The 23,424-nt window shown below is 52.4% G+C and overlaps 2 protein-coding genes across 3 annotated transcripts; both read right to left on the minus strand.

The window, feature by feature from the left end:
* Positions 1-1,864: 1,864 nt before the first annotated feature.
* Positions 1,865-10,058, minus strand: SPARC (secreted protein acidic and cysteine rich). The gene is made up of 10 exons (XM_072348442.1): positions 9,891-10,058; positions 5,836-5,905; positions 5,571-5,621; positions 5,205-5,289; positions 4,903-5,024; positions 4,651-4,771; positions 4,377-4,510; positions 3,964-4,112; positions 3,221-3,369; positions 1,865-3,076 (listed from the first exon to the last, which is right to left on the minus strand). Exons 2-10 carry the CDS (start codon positions 5,890-5,892, stop codon positions 3,048-3,050), a joined length of 897 nt encoding a protein of 298 aa, XP_072204543.1. The 5' UTR covers positions 5,893-5,905; positions 9,891-10,058; the 3' UTR covers positions 1,865-3,047.
* A 9,195-nt stretch (positions 10,059-19,253) lies between these two features.
* Positions 19,254-23,265, minus strand: ATOX1 (antioxidant 1 copper chaperone). 2 transcript variants are annotated; one of them, XM_072348445.1, is made up of 4 exons: positions 23,101-23,265; positions 22,355-22,430; positions 20,894-21,046; positions 19,254-19,469 (listed from the first exon to the last, which is right to left on the minus strand). In XM_072348445.1, exons 1-3 carry the CDS (start codon positions 23,104-23,106, stop codon positions 20,913-20,915), a joined length of 216 nt encoding a protein of 71 aa, XP_072204546.1. In that variant the 5' UTR covers positions 23,107-23,265; the 3' UTR covers positions 19,254-19,469; positions 20,894-20,912. The 2 variants fall into 2 exon arrangements, with proteins under 2 accessions (XP_072204546.1, XP_072204547.1); XM_072348446.1 differs by lacking the exon at positions 23,101-23,265 and adding an exon at positions 22,945-23,077.
* Positions 23,266-23,424: the final 159 nt, after the last annotated feature.

Raw genomic sequence — 23,424 nt, forward strand, 5'->3', positions numbered from 1 at the left:
GGTGGCAGTGGATGGTTGGACTTGGTCTTTCCTGCCTTAAATATTCTGTGATTCTCTGTGGTCAGTGCAGACACCATAGTCCCCTACACAAATAATTACTTGCTGCTCCCAAGCAGCTGGGAGGCAGCATTAGCCCAGCTATACACTTGTCTTCCCTCTGTCTGCAGTGAACTTGGAGGAACAAAACCTCTTTGAACTTCAGTGCCCCAGTGAATCGAGCAGTAACTAAACAGTAGGTCCAGAAACTAGAGGGAGACAGTTCAGGTGCTCCCCCTCCAGGCCTGAAAGGTTTTTGTCACTCATTCTCTCTGTTGGAGGCACAGCTGTCACTCCCCTCCCATCTTCTCCCATGAATGCAGGCAGGAGGATGCTCAATGAACTGCTTTGTGGCACTGCATGGAGGACTGTAACCAACCCACGAAGTGAAGGGGCTCTGCCTGCGAGTGCTCTGCAGCACTTGGGTCAGATGCTGCCTTTGGATCCAGAGCTTGACGTTACTTTTTCTGTTTTCATTTTTTTTTTTTTCCTGTGTTTGCAAACCATGCCCTCAGTCAGCACTAACCACAGGGAGGGTTTCCATGTGGAAAGTACAGCTGTGTTCCTTTACTGCTGAGCAGGCTCTGAAAGGCTCAGTTTCAGCTGCAACAGGGAGATGGCTGTTCTCATCCACCACCTGGGTCTGAAAGTTTTAAAAGGCCAATTTATTCCTCAAGTCCTGATGTAACCCCAGGTATGGTGTTTGCCCCAAGGCAGTGAAATTCCAGCAACCTGATACTTCAGGCTGTGAGCTTCTAAGGGTTAAGGGCAGCCCAGCTGCAACCTCTTGCGGCGGCTCTGATGCTGCCCTGCAGCCAGGACAGCTGTGCTGAGTTGGCTCCTTCGGGCTCTGTCAAACTGCTGGGATATGAGCATCATCCCTTCAGATGGAACACGGCTCTGGAGATGGATCTTTGCTCCTCTTTGAGCTGCGATAACTGGTTCTGCTTGTGGAGCTGCTGACTTACCCAGCTCGCTGTGTGATTTTTGGAGAGGAGGGCTGGGGATGCCTTCTGTTGCATGGGAGCCGTGGCTGGAAGGAGTGCAGCTGAGTGCACTGTGCTAAGGGGTGAGATGCACAGGGATGTCATGGATGTTATTTTCTACCCTTGTGCCTTTTCACTTTTCCCAGCAGCCGGCACCTCAGTTTCCAGGAGAATCTGTATCGCTTTCCCATCATTACACGGATAGCCAGCAGGGGTGGTAGGTTATCCCAGGCACAGCTATTTGGCAATTACTTAGCGCCTCCCAAAGTCTTCTGTTAATGTTGCACTCTGCAAAGCTCCCTGATGGTGCAGCCTTTCAGCTCAGTGCAGCTGCGTGCTACGGTCCGTGAAGTTCTCAGCCTTGGCATGAAGTGCACTGAGCCCATCCCAAAAATGTGATGTTCACATTGGTGCCTTCTTGAAGGAGACAGTTGGGTTGAGGAAACTGAGCGTTCTCCATAGATATTCCAAATCACAGAGCCATTAAGGATGGAAAAGACCCCTGAGATCCCCAAGTCCAACCCCAGCCCATCCCACCATGCCCACTGACCACATCTCCACAGCTCACAAACACTTCCCGGGCAGCAGTGCTGCTGCATCGCCACCCTTTCTGAGAAGGCATTGCTTCTAACATCCAACCTGAATCTCTGCTAGCACAGCTTAAGGCCATTCCCTTTTGTCCTATTGCTATCTTGATGAAGGCCCTGAATATTCAGCACCTTTGGGGTCTTGGAGGTCAAACCTGAGATGTGCAGAAGTGTTGTCTCTGTGGGATCCATGTGCAGCCCCCCCCTCCCAATTCGGGGTGAGAAGAAATGGGAACACCGCAAACTCGTTCTGTATCAGTGTTTCAAATTGGTATTTTTTTATTACAGACTCATTGGGTTGCTCACACTGTGGCAGAAATGTCATAATATAAGGCACAAGGAACACTCAGAGGTAAGAAAAAAGAGTTCTCAGCCTGTGAGACTTAACCACCCCCTTTGCTCCCATCAGAACTCTTTCTATAAGGCAAAATCCAAATACCTTCTCCCTTCCTTCCCACCCATCCCTCAACCCAGAAATCCACACCGGGAGGAAATAGTGCACGGGGTGTGTGTGGCACATGCAGCTCCCCTGGGAGAACAGGGCTGGAATTTAAGGATGACCAAAGCAGAGGTGAGAAGTGCTTAAGGACACCGTGATGTGGGACAGCCGAGTGCCTTATCTCAGCTGCAGCAGAACCACAAGAGCCAGGCCGGCCACTAGCAGCCATGTCCGCACCGCATCGCACCTTCCAGCACAGAGAACACAACTGCAGTACAACTGGTGAGTGACGGTAAAGCACGAAGCACTTTCAAACCTTTATTTTTCTTTGAGGGGGTTTTACAGGGTGGGATGTATTTTGTTTCATTTGGGGTTTGTTTTTCTTTCGTTGTTTGGGGAGGGGGTGCTTCCCCGCTTGTTTCTATGGATTAGCCCTTTGTTTTGGTGCCCAGTGATTGTTAAATTCAAGCCCTGGGAATGAAACTTATTAGAGAGGAGGGAAAAAAATGGGACCAAAAAGCAAAATGACATCCTGCCTTTCTATGCCTTCCTCAGCTCCCCCCATCCCCCATATCATGAGCCGGCTGGCCGCAATGTCACCTGCAGCTGCTCTGCTCAGAAAGCCCCATTTCTCACATCCTCTGGCTCTGCCTTCCCTGCATGAGGGCAATCTGTGCTGTTAGTCAGGAGTTAACAGGAGTCGGTCTGAGGGCGGATACGGAGATGGAGCGGATGTTTAGGATGGGAACAGGGTTGGTCAATTGTGAAGACACGTTGAGAGGGCTGGTGAGAGCAGGTGGAAACAGCGGGTGGGTAATCTAGTGGTAACAGGTTAGGCTATGAAGGACTGTTATTTCTCTTAGCACCGATACTACATACATTTAGACCTATATTAGCACCTTGTTCCCAGGGAAAACAAAACAAAAGCAGTTCAAAAACCGAAGGAAGTGGGAAGGTTAAAACAAGACAAAGTTGGCAGCGGAGGAGGAAGCTGGGGCTTTAGATCACCAGATCCTTGTCTATGTCCTCTGTGGAAGGAAAAGAGAAAGTTGAAGTTAGAGGACAATGCTGTCCTGCACCCCCTCCCCACTTCTCCTCTGCATTCCGCTCCCAGGGACCACTGTTTCATCCCAGTGGGGGCTTTTGGTAGGGGTCTCCAGGCAGGTACTTACTCTCCTTAATGCCAAAGCAGCTGGCCCATTCCTCCAGGGCGATGTACTTGTCGTTGTCTAAGTCACAGGCCTCAAAGAAGCGGGTGGTGCAGTGCTCCATGGGGATGAGTGGGGCACGGAGTGGGGCCAGCTCAGTGTGGGACAGGTACCTGTCAAGGTTCCCATGCAGTCAGTATCCCATTGCCAGCCATGGGAGCCAAAGTAGGACCCCAGCCCTCACTCTGTTTCAAGCTGCTTTCCCAGTGCCCTCCCAGCACCCATCACTGAGCACTGTGGAGATCACTGATGTGTCTGCTTATGCAGCTGGCTGTGCTAGTCATTAAAGAGCCTGTGATGGAGGTGCTCACAGGCTGCCCCCTCCATGGGGCTGTGTGTGCAATCGCTCCCAGGCACGTGTCCAATTCACAGCTAAGCCAGCAGCTCTTTCAGCTATGGAAGGTATCCCCAGGGCCTTTGGATGGAGGTGTTTTAGGGAACTATCACCCAGCACTAAATCTGAGTATGCCGAAACTCCACCCAAGGGAGGTAGCAGCAGCTGGGGCTCCTCTTTCTGCAGCAGAGCTGTTGACAGAAGATGAAGCTGCCTCTTCCTCAGCTTCACCCCAGCCCCTGCCAGATGTGTGCAGTTCTTGTTCTCCATAATGCTCATGTCACACCTCCAGCTTGCTCCAACTCCTGCTGCCACCAAACCACCTTGGGCAGGGAGAGGTGCTGGGTGCCCATCTCGCTCTGCCAACACTCACCCATCAATGGGGTGCTGGTCCAGCTGCCCAAACTGCCAGTGCACGGGGAAGATGTACATGTTGTAGTTCTTCTCAAAGTCACGGGCCAGCAGCTCCACAGTGTGGTCACCGGCCTCCAGGCGCTTCTCATTCTCGTGGATCTTCTTCACCTGTCATAGGAGAAATTGGGGACCCTTTGTCGGTGGGGATTAAGGCGTGAGGGGCTTCTCTAGTGGGGCTGCATGTGGGGTGCCAGCATTTTGAGGGAGAGCTCTCTGGGTGCATGGAGAGAGCTGCAGGATTGAAGGTTTGGTTTAGTGCTTGGGAGTGATGCTGTGGCTTTGGTGCACAGGTGCCATGTGGATGTAAGGTCCCCTTCTGTGCTGGGTCCTATTGGTGGGGTGAGCTCCTGGGTTCCCTCCCCAAGTCCTTACCTTGAGCTTCTGCTTCTCGGTCAGCAGGTTGTTGTCTTCATCGCGCTCATACAGGGTGATCAGCACATTCTTCAGCCAGTCCCTCATGCGCAGGGGGAACTCTGTCAGCTCGGTGTCCAGGCAGGGAGGGATGACTGGAGGCCATACACACAGTGGTCAGCATCCTCCCTCCCTGCCCCTGAGCTCATCTGGACCTCTGCTCTCCCTTAACCCCTGGGCTAAGGGGCTATGCTCAGGTTAGCCATCCCTTGTCTAAGGCAAGGATCCCACTTACATTTGCAAGGCCCGATGTAGTCCAGGTGCAGTTTGTGTCCCTTCTTGGTCCCCTCCAAGGTGCACTTGGTGGCAAAGAAGTGGCAGGAGGAGTCGTAGGTCTTGTTGTCAGTGCCGCAGACCTGCACAGGATGGGGAGATGCTGTTTAAGAACCTCCAGAAGAGGCCCGTGTCTTCTTCCCTGAGGTGGACAATGGGACCTGCAACCTCTGGATCTTCCCTGCTCCCACCATTACCCTGCTTCTTCCCTCACCTTCTCAAAGACGCCAGAGGTGGCCGGGCAGCTGGAGGGGTCCTGGCACACACACATGGGTGAGTTGTTGTCATCCACCTCGCACACCTTGCCGTGCTTGCAGTGATGGTTCTGGCAGGGATCTGGAACAAGTCAGGGAATGATGTTAGAACCTGCCCTGTGCTCCCCCCAGGGAAACAGAGCCTGTCCTTCAGGCTTTTCCTGGGCTTCTTTGGAGTGATTGTGTGTCCCCTACCAAGGAAGGGATGGCATCTCCACCTACTAGAGGGCAAAAGCTGTGGGGCATAGGAAGAGTGACTCACTTTCTGCAACGATCTCCTCTACGTCTTCTGTGGGTTCCTCAAACTCTCCCACCTCCACCTGGACGGGGTTGGCCCCCACAGGCTCCTGCAAAAGAGGGTGATGTGTCCAAGGGGTGTGCACAGCCCCCACTGCCCCGTGCTCTGGAGGATGCTTTGGATGCTTTGGAAGAGCTGATGCAAGAACTTCTTCCAGGCAAACATTGATGCCTGGAGGAAGAAATCTGAGAAACGTCACTCATTTCCACCATGGGGAATTTGCAGAGCACAAGGGAGAGCAGCCCAAGGAAAGGTTTCCAAGCCCTTTGCTCTTCCCGGGACAGCGTGTGCCATGAGGGATGGGTGACTGGGGGCAGTGTGGCCACCTACCTCTGTGGTGACATCTTCAATCACCTCTGTCTCATCAGGCAGAGCCTCTTGCTGCAAGGAAAAAGGACCATAAGCTGGGGGCTGTGGGGACAGTGATCCCAAGGCAGTGACACCCTGGGGCAGATGGCAGGGTCACCCTTGGATTTCCACCTCCCCCATCCTTTGGGGACTATAGGAGAGCATGAAGCTGCTCTGCCTGTCCTTTGAAGGGGGTGGGGAAAATGTCCCTGTTAGGTGCAGCGGAGAGGGAGGTTCCATTACTCACTGGAGCTGCCAGGGCTTTGCCTGCCAGGCAGAGGAGGAAGAAAATCCAGGCTCTCATCTTTCAGCAAGCCCTGAATAAAGGAGAGGAAGAGGAGGGATGAGCAAGGAGAGCAGCGCAGCTCCCTGTGCCTTTCAGCTCTGAGCTGAGCTCACAGCTGGCAGTCAGACACAGAGAAGGGTGCTTGCTCCATTTCCTGCCTTGTCTGGTCAATGCTGCAGCCCCACATGCTGGCTTTTCTGGCTGAAACCTGAAGCCAAATACTGTTTCCAAGACAAATTCCTTTTATTTTGCAGAGTGAGGAGGGTGAGGGTTTAGATTTCCATCACTTTCCAGGATGCATTAGAAGAACTGAGCTAAGATGGCTGTTCCCCTTTTCGCCACAGGAATTATTTCAGACCAAATAGAGGCCCAGGAACAGGCAGTGAAAGTCTCCATGATTTTGTCATTCAGAGAAAATGGAGTCAGGAAAGAGGGAAGGCTGCCTGAGGATTAAATCTCTAAGAAAAGTGCTTCCCGCTTGGACTCAGACGTCCATCTCTGGCATCCCAAATGCTGTGGTTTCTGCTATGCTTTTTCTCTTTCCTGTTCAGACCTGAAGGTCCAAACTGGCTTGGAGGGCTGTGATGCGATCCAGGAGGAGAGAGCTGCAGAAGTGAGCTCACCCCATGTGCCCTCTGGTTTCTGCTTGGAAGGACAGAGCCCCTCAGATGGGTGCTGGATATGCCAGCAGCATCCCATGTCTCCCCGCAGTGGGGTACCTGCTCCCTTCTACCCACAGGAGTGATGTTCCCACCACCACTGAGGTCAGTCCTTGTGCTATGGCTCCTTCTACTCCACTTGCATGGATATGGCTGGGGTAGCCCCCTGCCTTTATTTGCTGGGGAGACTGCTGAGAGCTCTGCCAGGACCTGACTGAGGTGGCTGGCTCTGCCCTCCTGGTGAGATGGTTTTTGGGAGGGGAGGTGGAAAAGTACTGAATGTGGCCATTTCCTCCCTTGCTGCCATCCCCTGGCTTGTAAAGGCTGCTTCTGGGCTTCTCCCAAGGGGCTTGTTTGCCTTGGAAGGTGCTCTGAGGCTCAGTGATGCTCTGTGGGCAGAACCCAGCCTCGAGGACAGGCCATGGCGTGTGCATGTGGAAGAAGAACCTAACCCCAGACCAAGGCCCTCTCAGATCATTTCCCCAAGCTCCTCAAGCACTGAGTTTCAAAGCTTGGGCATGCATTGAGCTGGGGTCAGAGGATTACATGCTTGCTACGAGCCAGCAGACAGCTGGAGCTGCTGGTGTTGTGTTTGGAGAAAGAAGGAGCATGAAGGAGTCTGAGCAAACAACTTGCTGAGCTGTCCTATGCCAGAGATAGGAAAACAAGTTTGTTTGAAAAACAACATCTTCCTGGAGTCAGTGGCTGCACACAGAGGGCACTGCAGTATTTGTGAGACCCTGACTGTTTTGCAAGGGCACAGCCTTTCCTGAATGCCTGATGGCCAGAACTCCTGAAATAACAGCTCGGGAGCTGTTGACGTTGCTTTGGCAGAAGAGCATGGCTCAATGCAAATCAGTGAGTCCCTCCCTGCGGGTCTGCCATGGTCCTGCTATCCAAGAGGATGCTGCTAGCCAACAGGTACCAATGGGAGGCAGTGCTTTCTAAGAAGCCAGAACCTCTTGGGCGTAGGGAATATGCTAGGCAGAAAGTGTTCTGTGCTAGTGATGGCACATGAAAGCTGGCACAGGTTTGGGGTTGGCACAGTAGCGAGGCTGCTCTCTGGTAGCTGGAACCATGATGAGCTCAGAGCTGTGTGCCGGGGCTATGGAGCAATATTCCCTCTGCTCTGATGGGGTTTGTTTTTGTGGGGAGCAAGGGGGAGGTCACAGCTCATTGTCCTCATGGGCTAGACTACACTTGACCCCACTTGTATCCTAAGTAGGGCCTTCATCTCCCTGCTGCTGTGTAAACATGGTCTTGTGGCTCCCATAAATGCCTCCTGATGGGTCTGCTCAGTCCCGTTTGTCTCCTCCCATCCCACCAGAGTGCTTTTGTGGGTGGAGGAGGACAGGGGATGGAGGAACGTGGTCCATGTGGCACTGGCCGTGGCCAGGGTTGCATAAGCCCCATGGGATGCCACGTTAGCGTGGGGAGGAGCCTCTGCCTGGCCATTTTGACAGCTCCTCCCTGAGGCACAGGACAGACAAGGACCCCAGGCCTAATGCCACCTCCCAGCACTGTGGGTGGGTGATGGCAGGGTAAGAACCCTCCCACATCTCACTTGGTGACAGTGTGGCCACTGCAGAGGGATCCCTCACACACCGTGGGCTCACAGGGCCAAGAGGAATTCCCTATAGCCCCTGCGCATGCTTGCACACACCCTGCCCACCACATCTCCCCATGCAGTTACTAAAGGTGCAGCCACCCACCACTGCACTGTTAACTCATAAACCTTGCAAACAGTTATCGAGGTGCTGTGACTATGCTTATATACACAGCAGATCTTTACAGAGCTCACTTCTAACAGGATGAGAGCCCTCATGCCAATGCAGCTGTGTGCTGGCCTGAAGCTGTCACAGCTAGCTTTGGTTGCAGATTGCATCCAGAGTGGGAAACAGTTAAAGCAGCACCAAGAGAAGAGCACAGATGAGCCCCTTGCAGACTGCAATCGGGAAGAAGCAGCAATGCAGCTTTTGGCTGTCCTGCCTCAGCTTCTCCTTTTGCTAGAGAGTGCCATGCCAGGTGCAAGCGGGTCCCTCCGGCTCCCGGGGAGCACGGAAAGCCGATCTCTCGCTGATGCGCAGCTCCACAAAGCAGAGAGCAAAGAACCCTCCCGCTAAACACGCTGCAAAAATGCGAACCATCTTCAAAGCATTCCCTGGGCTCGCCCTGCCGCTGCCGCGATAACAGCCCCGACATCCATCCGAGCAGCGGACCCAGGAGGGGTTTCCATGGGAGCCGACATTCCTCCGGGGCTGAGTCATGGAAGAGCGGAGAGCTGCGGAAGGAGGGGCTTGCAGAAAGCTTGAAAAGTTTATTTCTGCTTTTCCCCCTCCCATCACCGCCCGCATCCCCGCTCCTGCCGATGTGGCAGACAATAGCCGGGCTGCAGCAGCTGCGCACTACGCGACAGCTTTTAATTTCCACGTAAAACCCATCCGGCCCACCCTGCCGGGCTGCCGCCGTTTATTATTGTCCTTGGAAGGGGTGGCGGAGAGTTTCGGGCCGTTCCGAGCTCCCGGTGCTCCGCTCACCTCCCCTGCGCCCCCGATTTCACTGCAGCTCGAAAGCGCTGCGTCTCGCTGGGGTGGGAGCTGAGCCCCCGTCCCGCACAGTGCCCTCCGTCGGGGGCACAAAGCGGAGTTAAGGCCGTACGTCACCGCACCCAGAGGTCGGCTGCTGCCTTTAAAGGAAGCGAGTCCTTGGCTCTTCTGCCTGGACGGGAGTAGCGGCTGACCTCAAACCATCAAAGCTAAGCCAAAATAGAAAAGAGCTTTGTCCCTTCACCCCCGCCTCTCCCTCCTTCAGCTGAGCAGCTGGAGCTAAGCAAAGCAGGGCAGCCAGCAGGAGCTGAAAAGGTTTCAAAGTCTGCTCGGGACGAAAAGCTGAGTGTCTCGTTTTGTTGTTTTCGCAGGAGAAAACGAGAGCGGCCGCACTGAGATAAAGCCGACAGCTCTTTTGTTCATCCCCCCAGATATCCCGGTGAGTAACATCGCTGTCTCAGCCCGGACCGCGCACGCTGGGGCCGATTTGCTGCAGGTCGGTTATCCTTATGGGCCCCTTTCATCTCGAGATATTCTCTGTGCCCGGACGTCGGTCCAGAGCATCTCAGCAAGGAAATAACCCACAGCCCAGAGGAAAGAAAGGGTCCGGTAATTAAGGGCGGCCTGAGCTGTGCGGCCAGGTGACACCAAAGCCGGGGGGATCTGGCAGTAAAAATGAGCTACAGTTTGAGCTGAGATGCTGCAAAGAAAAGCGAGAAAAGAGGCAGGAGGGGTCCCCAAAGGCATCGCACGGCGGTGGTCGGGGCTGAGTGTTGCGGGGGGAAGGGAAGGAGTGGGGCTCTGGCCGTACCTCGTAGTCCCGAGCAGGGCTGAGGGAACTCCAGGCGCTGGGAAGGACTGGAGGAGTCTGCAGGTTTTAGAAGGAGGCAGCAGGAAGGCAAAGTGTGGGCTGGGTTTCCTCTCCTCCTCCTCCTCCGTGCTATCTTTCCAAATCGGTCCCTTCCTCTCCCTCTCCCCGCGGTGGGCTGTCCCAACCCCAAGTGCAGGCAGAGGCGCGGCCCCGAGTGCAGGGCAGGCCAGAGAAGTCAAACGGACGGAGGGGCTGGAGGGACCCTAACCCCCCCTCCTCCCCCCACCTCAACCCCCCACATATCTGAGATGACTTTGTCAGTTCTATGGGAGGAAAGCCATGTCCCTGCTCGGTTTGTGCAGCTCTTGGCACCGTAGCTTGCATTAAAGCATAAAGTGCTGCTGTTTTGTGGTAGTTTGGTCTCTGAGCTGGTGCGTTCCATTCTCAGGAGGATACAGAAGAAAGAAGGGACATTGCTCCTCCGTTCTCTGCTGCTATAAGGAAATGCCTTGTGGGAAGGGGGAGGAAAGCATGATCCCCATTTTCCAGAGTGCAGAGATTTATAGCATGTCTGAGATGTGTTTCCAGTGGGCACAGAAGTGCTCAGCTGGGAGAAAAGCAAAACCACTATCCTGGAAATCTGCAGGCCCGTTCAGTCTGATATCACTTGGTATTCTAACCTTACAGCCCCTTACTCAGCCTAAGCAGCTGCCCAGCCAGAGGCAGCCAAGCCTTTTGGGACTGTCTTTGCACTTCTGTTCTTCCTGCTTAGGATGAAGTCCCCAGCACCACCCCTCTCCTTGCATTTCACCGCAACAGACAGCATGGCCATGGTGCTGCATTGCAAAGCAAAAGCAGCAGCCAAGAAGGGAGGCTGTTGGGATGCTAGAGTGTCTGGGTGTCCCAGAAGAGTGTCTCTGGGGACTGTGACACCATTGCCACTTCCCGTTGAGGTGGGGAATATCTGCAGTTGGAATCCCAGGAAGGTGAAAGGGAAGATCCCAAGGAGCCTGCTGTATGTGGCTGCATGCAGCCCCTAAGCCATCCATGGCTGCTGTGTGGATGCTGCTGCCACCCACATGGACATATCAGAAGGGACCACCTCTGTGCCTATGGAGAACACTCAGTGATGGTGTCTAACGCCACGTGGGTCCTTCTAATAGAGGTAAGCACATCTGGAGAACCTTCTGCTCCTCAGCTCAGTGCCGCTCAGAGGTTCCATGGCTCCAGAGGTCATGCATCCCCAGGATCCAAGTTTCTGACCCACACCCAAGGAGTTGAATGCTCTCTGTGCTGGATTAGTCACGGCTCGCATTGAAGTCATGCAGCTGTTGGTAGTTCTGTGGAGGAAGGAGAAAAAAAAAAGAAGAGACATCTGGAAAGAATTTTAGGGAGGGGAAAAAAAAAAAGCAAGAGAAAAGAAACCACGTCTTTGTAACTGACAACGTGGCAATTGCTCAGTGCGCTTTATTGCAGCCCAAAGCTAAGCCCTCTTCTAATAGCTCAGACAAATGGCAGTGCCAGGAGGATAATTATAACAGGGATCAGGGATTTCTTTACATACGTGGCGACTTAAACCCTGGGTTTGGGAGAAAGCAATGAGAAGCCTGATGCAGCAGTGCAGCCACTTCTGGAAATACAGCGTGTTGGCATGAGGGGTCCTGATGTTCTCCTGGCTATTGGGAGGAATGGGACCCCCACCCACTGTGCGCATGGGGTGAGCTCCTGTGTGGGGCACACTGCCCAGCCTGAGGGGATGGCAGGGATTGGGAGGCAGAGCTGGAGCAGTTGGCTGGCTCTGTGACCTCAGGATTTAAGGAGCTGTAGAAATGACAAGAGAGCTTGCAAAAATAAATTAATAAATAAGAAGCCCTCTCTGCATTCGCAAGAAGATGGAGATGTCAGACTGCCAAGAGAAAGTGTGGACCTCACACATCTTGAGGGTCATTGGATGTATCTGAAGCTGAGGTGACAGGCAGAAGGTGGTGCCTTTGTAGTACTCGCGGTGCTTTGCCCAGCTCGTGGTCCTGCTTGGTGCTTCCTACACCCCACAGCACCCTGACGCTCACTCCGCTGGCAATGCAAACAGGAGCAGAGCCCGCAGGGCTTGACCTCAACTTGCAGCAAAGCCAAGAGGTTTGCGGGGCTGAGGGCTGAACTCGAGATAACCCCAGTTCCAAATCCAGATTTCTTCATCCCCCTGTAAACCCCTTGGGCAGATCTGGGCTGAAGCAGTGCAGGGAATCCTGGGGCTCCCCAGGAGGTGAACAATTCTACTCTAAGGGAAGGAGAGAAAAATGAGTGAAGATACAAAGGGATTCATAACCCTGCAGTCATAGACTTGCTGGTGCGAGCAGCCTTCACTACTCTGAGCTCTGGGAGGGAGAGCAAAGAGTAGGAAGGGAAGAGCTCTCCAAGAAGTGCTTTTGGAGAGGACTGTTCCTGCATTAGTCTCTGGTGGATGCTTCTTCCATACAATGAACCCAAAGTGCACACAGATAGGCAGAGTGCCCTTGGACCTCTGGGGGAATGTTGCTTACTGAGCTGCCACTGATCACCGTGCAGTGAGCTCAGGGCACAGAGCTGTGAGCTGCAGCCTTGGGGTGCAGCAGGGAAGGATGGGGTGAGAGGGGAAGATGAGTGAGTGTGGAGTGCTGCTTCTCCCAGCATCTCTTCCAGTGCCTGTTCCTGAAGGGCTTTGCAGTAGGGTGACACAGGTGAGCGGGCACTGGCTCTGCTGGAGGCAGATGGAGATAGAGGAGTGGCTGTCAGTGCAGGTTTTCAGCCGGAGGGTTGTGGGAGGGGAGAAGAAGCCCAGCTGTGCATGGCTCTGCAGTGAGTCACAGCCCAGCAGCAGCTCTGTGTTCCTGCTGTGTGCGTGGGCTCCTCCATGGGAAGGAGCCTTCCACCCTTTGCTCAGTGTGTCCCCCTGCAATGAGCCCAGTATCTCCAGTATCTAAAGGGCCTCACGGCCTTTCCTAAAAGGACTTCCTTGCTGCAGGGGGCTGCTCTGCATCTCTTCATGAACATGGAAGTGCTGTGTGCCTGGGTTGTGGGGTGAAGGTTCAGCCCAGCTTCTTGGCTTGGTACCTACGATGTGCAGAATGTGCCATAAAGCTTCTGAAGGAATAGCATAGCCAATGCTGGAAGCTGCAGGCAGTCCCACCTTGCTTCAAGTGTTTACCTAAGGTGCACTCTTGAGTCCTGCTGGGGCTGACAGGTGCGGCTTGGCAGCTCCTGAAGCAATGAATGGAGCTACTTGAGAAAATACATAGGAATCCACCTTCCAGCCCCTGGGACACAAAGGGAAGGAAGCCGCTGGGCTGCAGGGTGGCTCCTTCATGGCATGGAAACGCAGCACAGAGCCCCCAAAGGCTGCCCTTGAAGGGTTCAGGAAGGTGTCTGTGATCAGCTACCTCCATGTTGGTGCCCTGATGGGGCTCTGCAGGGCACGTGGTGGGTGCTGGGGTACCCCATGTGCACACACACACTCTGGGAAGATGCAGCTTTCAATCTGTTGCTCTGACACTTTCTGCTGGAGCTGAGCTCACTTCAGGACAAGCCCTGGCTTGAGGTGTCCCAGATGATCATGCCAGATGCAGGAAGCACCATAAACCTCCCAGAGCAGGAGACAAAACAGAGTTGGTTTTGGCAGGACATATTTGGGAGGATCCTTTCCAGAAGGAAAAGGCAGTCACAGGTGGGTAAAGATGGTGTAGGAGAGACAGAAGGAGATGCTTTCTGACAGCAGGGCTGTCATCTGTCCCAAGCTGATTTGTAGGGATTTTTACTTTTCAGCATGAAAGAAACCGGAGAGGACACAGCCTCCTTCACTGGCTGAAAACACAGCAGTCTGCTGTGTACTGCGTATGAGGGCATATGCAGAAAATACCCCATCACTGCTCCAGTGTGATGAGTTCTGGGGAGCTCAGTTTAGCCCTGAAACCTGTTTACTTCCCTTTGAAAACCACTGCCCAGCTCAGCTGGGTTTGGCAGCAGCAGTGGGGCTGCGGGAGGACCCGGGGCTGCTCCGTGCCAGTGGGCTCGGGCAAGGTGGGACGTGGTCAGCCCCAAAATAGCAGTGGGGCTGCGGGCGAGCCCTGTGACTTTCCATCCCCTGCCCAGCCCGGGGCTGCCTCCCTCTCTTGGGACCTTCTGCTAAAATTAACAGTGCTGCCCTGTGCCCTGCGTTGCTCTATTGGCAGCTGTTTGAGGGGATGGAGAGGGGGGTGGAAAAGCACGCTTAAAAAAATAGAAGTGTTAGATATGGATAATTCCTCTTAAAATGTCTCACTTAAGGGGGATGAAAAAAAGAAGCAAACTCATGGAAAAATGCCTTCACTTGCAGTATGAACCTCGGGGACGTCCCTAGGCTCTTTCCTTTGTGATGCTGTGATTGCAAACGAACATTAATCATATTGAGAGCCTGCAAAGAGCAATGAGAAAACTACAGAGGAGTGAAATGAGCACTGATGATGCCACACCCCCAGTCCCTTAATCTCACCACTCTTCTTCATCCGCAGACTTAGAAGCAAGGAATGTTGTGGAGAATGTTACAGCTCCCCCACCACGACTGTGAATCTGGTATAAGACTTGGAGGCTTTCTGCCTTCTTTCCCCTGTGGGGGTGAATTTTGAAACCCTGGGTTGGGTTGTCCATTGTTTTGCAGGATGATGATGAGTGGTGCTGGTTCCTGCCCAGCTCCCTCTATCTGAACGTGGCCCTTCCAGTGTCTGTCCCAGTGCTCCTGCTGTCCCCAGGAGGTTTGTGGAGGGGGTGGCCCTGGCTGACCCCTATCTGGGGTGCATGGTGCTGTTATCAGGCATGGGTCATTGGTGAGAAGCCTTAAGGAATCAGAGCTGGCCTCCTGGCTTCCTCAGCTTTATGTTGTGATCATCCCTTTGACATATGCCAACCTCAGGGCAGGGAGAGCTCGGAGGGTTGCTACTAAAACTGGAAAGCTGAAAATCCCCCCAGTGCTTGGAAGGCCACAGGGAGGGCTCTGGATGTGCCACATCTCTGCTTTCTTGGCTTCTCCCCTGGCAGAGGAAAAGCTGAATTAAGAAAGCAAATGGAGAGGAAACCGGGGAGGAATAACGGCAGCACTGTGTGCCGAGCACAGCTCTGGACTCGGTCCTGTACTGGTTGCCCTGGAAATTGGATGCTTCCCACTGAGCTGCCCACTTCGCTGGCTGCTGCTGGGAGGGGAACAGTGTCCAGCACCACCGGGGAGGAAAAAACAAAGGGGAATATGGATGCAAGTGATGGTATATTGGGGTTTTCTCCATTAAAGGAGACTCCAGGCTCTTTTCCCTATGCCTTTTTGGAGACAGTCTAAAGAACTAAACCCCACCAGCTCAGCTAACACACAAAGTGAGGCAAAATTCAAGGACCTTGGAGGATGGCTGTGGGTCTGCAGTCTGCCAGTGGGGCTCATCCACAGGACTCAGGAGCCAGTGTGGTGCTCAGCACAGAAACACCAGCCCCACGGCCACAGCATCGCTTGGAAGAAGCAATGGACCAATGCTGCAGCACAAGCAGGCAGGAAAAGACTCCCTGCAATCAGTGCCCACCTCCATCTCTATGGGCGCTGCAGTGAGTGCCCCCTGCAGCACCCTGTCCCATGCAGTCTTCTGATGCCAGCACTGCACTATTATTATTACTTACAGGTATGCACAAGAGATTAAGCCAGCAGTCCCTGTTATGATTGCTGGGCATTATGCTCCATGCTGACATTGGCTTCTGTGGGCCAAGCTCCATCTGTGGCTGAGCAGCAGCTTCAGAGGGGGGATTTAGCTCAGCTGAGTGCATTTGGACACAGTGGATTCCTGCTGCATTCAAGCGTCTCCTTTTACTCACCAGGGAACGGGCTGCATTTGTTGTTTCAACATTTTCTCATCCATCTGTTGGAAATGGGTGAGCTGGTCCCTGGTGTGCTGAGGGATGGCCCTGTCCTGGGAATTCCATAACAGCTGTGTTCCGTGGGAAACTCGGACAGCATCTCAACACAGCACTACTGGTCTGGACCAGCGAGGACAAAACTGGGCAGCAGCCAGCAGCCCTTTAGGAGGAGTTGAAAGGGGACAACAACAGGGCAGGACAGCAAACTGGAGACCTTTGTGGTGTCCCATGTGCTGCCTCCCTACCTGATCCCTGCCATTGCCCCCAGTGCCACCACCTGCAACAGCTGTGGGGCTGGGAAACTCCACTTGCCCAGAGCCTGATAAATTAGACCTTCGTCCTAAAGGGGCTCGGGCTGTTCTTTTTTTGCAAACACATGCAGCACAAAAGCTGCCTTTCTCCCTCTCATTTGACTTTGTTTTCTCTCCCTCCTCATCTCCTTCCAGCCAAATGGGTGAATAGCTTCAGTATATACTGCGGGAGGATAAAGCCAAGGCTGGAGCAGTGGGAAGGATGCAGAACAGCAGTGCCCTGTGCCCGCTGCCTTCCGGAGGGGTGGGCACTGTTTGCCACCCTTGCTCTGTAACCCAGCCTCCATCGCCTTGCTGAACCCTTTGAGACAGCAGCACTGAAAGAAAATATTTGTGCTCTGGCTAGCACATGTGCACGCTTCCTGCTCTTGAAATCCCTAATTAAGCTTGTTATTTATTTATTTGGTTGGTTGGTTGGTTTTTGTTTAGAAAATCCCTCTCTTTCGGGACAGGGATGTTTTTTTTTCCTAAGCCATCAGGGATCACCGTGTGCAGGAACTGAGGGGGATCTCCCATCCCTTGCCTGATCTCTGCAGCCCGTGAGGTTATTTTGGAGATTCTCTCATTTACTGGGTGGTTCAGCTGAGTCCAACCTCTCCTTGGGCTAAAATCATATCCTGTCAGTCAGCTGGTAATTAGAAAGCACCAAAAAGCCAGTGGTGCTTAAGGCAGTGCTGGGATAACCAAGGCAGTTTCTACTGCTGCGGATAAAGGACTGAGTTTGGAAGCTGGAGACATTTCCACTGAAATCAGATTTTGGTTTAAAAAAGGGGCAGGACAGTAACATGGGGTGAAAAATGCCTCCCAGGTGCATAGCAGCACTACAGCACTGCTGCAGCCCATCTATCTCTGCTCACCCACCTCTTACTGGTTCCACAGTTCAAGACGGCCCCTGCATACCTAAGCAAGGTGACACGGAGTGTTGTCACCCATCTCTGGCTTCATGCTCATGGCCTTGGAGATGCACACTGCACTCCCTGGAGGCAGAACACCAGCAGGTAATCTTTCTGCAGACGTTTTATCTTATCCCAATGAGACCAAGGAAGGCAGAGAGCGTTCTGCAGACTGCCCGGCCTGGCTGAAATGCTCTGTTCCCTGATAAGCTTGTGCAAGGTTGATGCAGGAACACAGGAGATGCTATCCTGATGGGCTGTGATGGAGAAAACAAGCAGCAGTTTGGGCTCATCCACCAGCCCTGGTCTAATAGGAATCACTGTTGTTCAGCGTTCTCCCTAATGTGCCTCTAAGGAACATGGTCAGTGCAGCAGGGACAGCAAACATCATGAGCTACACACACACAGAGTCTCCATAGGAAAACAAGGACACCCTTGAGGAGGTCTGGGAGGCTGCAGTCCTGCAGATGGATGTTGAAGCTCCAGGCATCTGGAGGAGCCTCCCAGCTGGTGGAGGACAGAAACCTCTGCTTGTCTGGCTCAGAGATAAGCAGGCTTCAAGCAAAATAGCCACTTCAGCAGCGGGGAAGATAAGCCAGGGGAGTATGAACAGCGTAAGCTGCAGCCCAGACATCAAGGACAAGGAGCCTGGTTTCCAGAAAGCCACACTGGGAGTTACTCCCCTGTGTGCACAACAAGGACGGCTGGCTTCAGGCACAGCAGTGTCTGTGTGCCACTCAGCTCTGCACCAAACTAATGGCATGCACCCTGTCCCTGCACACGGCCATCAGAGCAGAGCTGCTGAGCATGCTGCTGCCAGTAATGGGCTGGCTGTGTCTGGGAGGAAGCTGAAAGCAATAACTAGCTAATACTGGCAAAAATACCAGCTCAGAAAATGCAAGAAAATGATGCAATGATGTTACTTTTATCATTGAGCTTCTCTTGTATTAAAAAGAAATACAAAGGGTCTGCAGTGTGCTCCTTGAAGTGTCTGCAGCCCCTGGAAGCACATCTGCAGCAGTTAGTTGTGCTTTGCATCAATGGTCAAGGACTTTGAGGTACTGAAGCACTCCAGGAAAAGATCAAGTTGCAACAGTGTCAAATGTAACCTCAGTGTAGAAGTGTGAAATATCTCCTAAATATAAAGTAACCACTTCCTTCCAACTTCTGCTGGTTTTCCTGTCTGCAGATCAAGCCACACATAACTGGTAGACATGGAAGACATCTTCTGAGTGAAATAACAGCGGACAATCCATTCAGAGAGCTGAGAGACCTGAACTAAATGGATGGAAGCTGGGCCAAGCAACAGTGTAGCCCCTAATAGAGAGTCCTACATCCCCCTGCTTCCTCCATCCCTTCTGCACTTCTCATCAGCATGGGCATTCTCCTAACACGCTGGTCACACCTGGGGATCTTGCCCAGCATCAGGGCTTTGTGGTGCTGTTAACCTGCTTGGTAAATAGGCATAGAAGGAGGCAAGAAGTTGAAGGGATTGATCCAGGTGCGCTGAGCTGGGCCCAGGATCCAGAATGATTTCTCACATCCCTATGGTAATGTATTGACCTGATAAGCACTGCACTAGTGCTGAGTCTGTGTGCCTGCTCCTGCCTACAATGTGGTTGGCCTGTCAGCTCCAGCACTACCTGGTAAGCCTCCTTCTTTCCACATTCAAATGCTTCTCAAAAACATATAATTCCTGTATGGGAAATTGGTAATCACAGCCTGAACCTCTGAGTAATCAGCTGAGGCAAGTGTTGGGTCAGCTGTGGGAGCACAGGTGAGAGTCATTTAGCTGTGCTCCCGGAAGGGCTGGAGCTTGACTCCACCTCCTCTAGACCTCATTTAAGGGCTGACCACCACTAAGGCAGCATCTCTTGGAGACTGCTCTTTGGTGGAGACTGCCTCAGCATTTCCCAGTGAAGCCATCCATATTGGTGAGTTTTTCCTCATAAATAACCTTTTGAATATCTTTGTTACCATCTTTGTATCATTCCACCTTACGCATTCTGAATGGAAAGTTAGTGTGCTCTATAACGGAAGCAAACATCTGCCACAGACTCCCTGAATCTAAGTGACCTTCAGATGAGTTTTCCTGAGGCATGTCCCTCAGGCAGAGGGTGCAGTCAGCTTCTAAAGATAGGTGCAACTTCCTCAGACCTGCCTTGCATGCAATGGGTAGTTTCCGGTAGTTTCCCATCCTTTAAAGCCACTTGTACAGAAAAACCACATAAAGACGCACAAGACACACAGACACGTGCTGAAAGATAGAAGCAGCACCTTGATTTACTGTGGGTCTGGAAACAGCATAGAACCTCCTTCTCTAGATTTGTCCACTTTTAAAGCCCAAATGAAGCTGTCTCCTCCTGCCAGCCCTCTCCAACATCTGGCAGGGTAGCAAAGGTCAAATGGCAGAGCAAGGTGGGAGATATGCAAACAGCTTAAGCCATCTTTTTTGCTGGTCAGGTTTTGAGTTCCTGCAATAAACAAATAAACAAGCAAATAAGTGGGAGGGGAAAAAAAGCAGAGGCACAGAGGAGATAGAGTTGTGCAAAGATGCCCTCTGCTGGCCACAAGTCAAAGGAAAGAGTAATAGTTAATCTTAGTACACACTTGAGACGTAGTTCATAGGTTCCCCTGTGAACTGATAAGGGCTCCTGCAGTCAGAACTGTGAGCTGGAAACTATTTGAAGCACCAATCAACTCAGAGCGTGCTTCCCTCTGTCTCTTTTAGATAGCAATGTTACTTGATTAGAGTTAGGATTTAAACAAAGCTTCTTACAAATACTGTAAGCGTGCTCACATGATGCACATGGCAGATTTTTTCAGCTGTTAAATCAGTCGACTATATTACTATCAGTTCAACTTTTTCTTATATCATTTTAATTCCTGCTGGTTTAAACCTCCACTTTAACTTACTGATGGGGAATTAAATCAGCATGAACTGATTTCGGTGCAGCTGTGCTGGATATTTGTGAAGATCAAGCTAGACCATTTTAAAACAAAATAGGCCATTTTAAAACAAAATAGGCTATTTAAAAACAATGCCATTGTATTAAAAAGCTCCAGTACAGAGCTGAGCTTTTAGGAGATGCTGCATAATAACCACGGACACTAATGAACAGCACATACAGCGAGTAGGCAACCCTCTCCTCTCACTTTGTCCTCTTCCATTGAAATTAAGTCCTGTCCACAAAAACCTTTCACAGTAAGGAGGGTGCATGTCTGCATTGTGGGGCTTTAGGAAAATCCACAGGCTGCAACAGTCAGATTGTCTTTGAGACAGACGTCCAATTGGCCAGTGGCTGAAATTGCTGGGAGCCAATCTGGAAACCAGCATTTCATGCCTGTAAGAGCAGTAGGGTGCTGCTCCTTTCTACCCTTGGAGGATGTAACTGCAGTATCAACAGGATCAGAAGCTGGAGGTTCCTTTGCTAACAAACAACCCCCTGCAGCACCTACTCACAGGTGTCCATCTGTCTCATCACTGTCCCTAGCATTTTTGGTCACTCTCCCTGGACATTTCACCAATGTCTTTGGGGTTTATTTTCATTCATGATATGCTCTGGCAAACTCCAGGTTCACCTGTTAATTGCACAGAGGCTGTGTTCTACCTCTCCATGCAATTAGACCATACAAGTATCAGCCAAAACTTCTCAAATGATCAGATGCCATAGTTCTCTTTTGGCTGCATATACTACAGCTATAGTTGGGTTCCTATGGGCTTTGCAGAGCAGCTAAGGAGTCCCATGCAGAAGTGGTGCTGCTCTGATATGAGCGGATTGCTGAAGCTGGACCTACGAGTCTCTCCTCCTTTGTGCTTTACAGGAAACAGTCTGGTTTACTGAGAGAGCTGGAACAAGCTCAGATCTCTTCAGTGTTTCATACACCTAATATATACCTAGCCTCCTCACAGCAGGCTACTGCACAGACTTCTCCCCCAGGTAGGATGCACTCTTTCCAGTCTTCTTTAGGGTTTCCAGTAAGGTGTCAACATTGTGCTCTGATTCAATGTACACTTTCTTGTTGGGCAGGTCAATATCAAACTGGACACCTGGAAGGAAAGGAAAAATGCTTAGTTAGAAAGCAATTAAATGGTATAAAAGCAGGGAAAAGCTCACTTTCATGCATTTGTGCTCTCACAATGTCACCTAGTGAATCGCACATGCCTCTTGTCAGCAAACTTCTGTTCTGTGACAAGCCAGCACAACCAGAGTGGGATCCCACCAGCATTGGTGCAAAGGAATCCAGATTGCCTATAGATGTACATTAGGCACCATAGCTTTATTTACGGGGGCTTTATTAGACTAACACAATCACAAGCATTAATGAGAATAAGCAGAGTTTAAACCAACCACTATAATCTCCAGCCAGCTCACTCTGTGCTGAAAACCTCAGCATGGATGAGTACTAATGAAGGAGATGGTGTAGAGGTTAAGATGGGGTCAGGGCAGGTTTTATCAGTGGCAGTACCAGCTGTAAGCAGGAGGAAACTCAAGACACCTTCCATGTGGATATCCCACTGGTAAAGAAAGGTCAGCCGCTCTAAAGCCAGAGAGAAGAACTCAATGAAGCTTCTACCCAACCATATAATGTAGGGAGGTAATAGCTTTAGCAGCTCTACTGCTCCATCCTATGGGTCTGAATTTGGCCAGCATGTCAAAGAGTGATGGGAGGACAGAGGTGCTGAAAACCACACAGAGGAACTGGAATCAGCACAGCCTGGCAACGGGGTCCTGAAGAATTCTCATGGCCTTCAGCTTGGTGACTGAGAGCTGTTCCCACTTGGTGAGGATGGGTAGGCAGGATCAAAAGTCCTCATAACTGTTGAGTGCAGGTCAGATCCTGCTTTCATGCTGGTCTCAGCACAGAGGAGACACAAGTTATAATTGTCCAGGTTGAACAAAAAACAGGCTGTGCAAGCAACCACCAAACCCTCTGCTCAGCAGCTCTTCACCATGACTGTTCCGCATTTGCATGCTGATGACACATCCAGAGAAGCAGCACAGCTACCAGTGGCCTGGCAGGAGATCCACCTTCTCTTCTTCTTCCCAGCCATCCTGAGCATGGGGGTGCAGCTCCTGGCAGGTTCAAAATGAGGCCGTGGTGGTGCACAAAGCCACCTGATGCCTGAAGCCTCCTGCATCCCCAGCACATCATCCTTCCCATGTTTTTTCTCCAAGGGTTACGCCAGCCCTGCTAGCAATCAGCTACCAACAGCTCAAAGCAGAGCGATGAGGTGCAGAGGTTTCCACTCAGACACTTCCAGCTGTTACCCCCATTGCTTCCTACTCAAAACAGAGGACCGTGGAGCAGCGATGTCTGGCCCCAGAGTCATAATACACCCTGTAGCTCGACTCACCTCCCAGTCTATGCAGGACACGGGTGACTGCATTGGAGCAGCCTTCGCAGGTCATGTCCACAAAGAACTCGTGTTTCTGTAAGAAGACAGATGAGGGTTCAGCAGCATTCACCACCACCCTCCACAATCTGGAGGGTCCTCTGGAGACTGCCTGCTCCAACCAGGACGCCTCCAGGGCCAGCATAGCTCTCTGGGGGTTCTTCTGGACCCATTGTACGCACAGCCCAGGAGGAGCAAGCCTGCTGCTTTGCACTGCAGTGCCCATCCTATTGCTGTGCCTCTGAGCCCCAAACTCATAAGAACATCACAAAATAAGTTTGAGGGCCGCTCCCCAGCACTACCTGCTGTACTGGCGGTGCACACGTGCGTGGCACTAACACTGCCCACTGCGCTCAGCCTTCCGTACCGGACAGGCCCTAATCTCCTTCACCTGATATCCTTAAAAAAGAAAACCAAGGCTGTTCTCTGTTTCCTCCCCTCAACCCCTCCATCTTTCTACTCCAAACCGCCCTTCGCCCCCCACTATCATCACAGCACGGATCAGTGCGGAACTGAGCAGAACCACGGCGCTCAGCATCACCATCTATTACCATTTCCAAGCGGAACTGGCATTTCCTCGATGTTTTGACAAGCTCAAGGTGAGCGGAGGGACCCTGCGCTGCCCAGGCCCCGCTGGCCGCAGCTCCCAGCCCATCGCTGCCCACCTCCCCACGCCGCCCGCCCGGCCCGGCCCGGCCCGCACCCACCGGCATGGCGCAGCTCCCGGCTCGGAGGAAGGGGCGGGCGCTGAGCTCAGCTCCGCACAGCGCCCCCGGAGCCCGGGGAGGCTCTGCCGGGTACTCGCAGCCCGTGCCGGCAACGGGAGCTTCGGAGCTCTCGCCTTCGGCTCGCAGTGGGATGAGCCGTTTGCTGCGGGTGTTTGACGGGGGGTGGGGGGCTCTTCGATGTGGTCTTAAGGCTGAGCAGAGCTTTTAATGGCCTTTTAGGGGCGATGTACGTTTTAGGACGGTTGCTTTTGTTCTGAGGACCGCCCCTTGGTTATGTTTCTCTTCTCGTTCTCCTGAGCTGTG

Source organism: Excalfactoria chinensis, chromosome 13, assembly GCF_039878825.1.
Source record: "Excalfactoria chinensis isolate bCotChi1 chromosome 13, bCotChi1.hap2, whole genome shotgun sequence".
NCBI classification, from domain to species: domain Eukaryota; kingdom Metazoa; phylum Chordata; class Aves; order Galliformes; family Phasianidae; genus Excalfactoria; species Excalfactoria chinensis.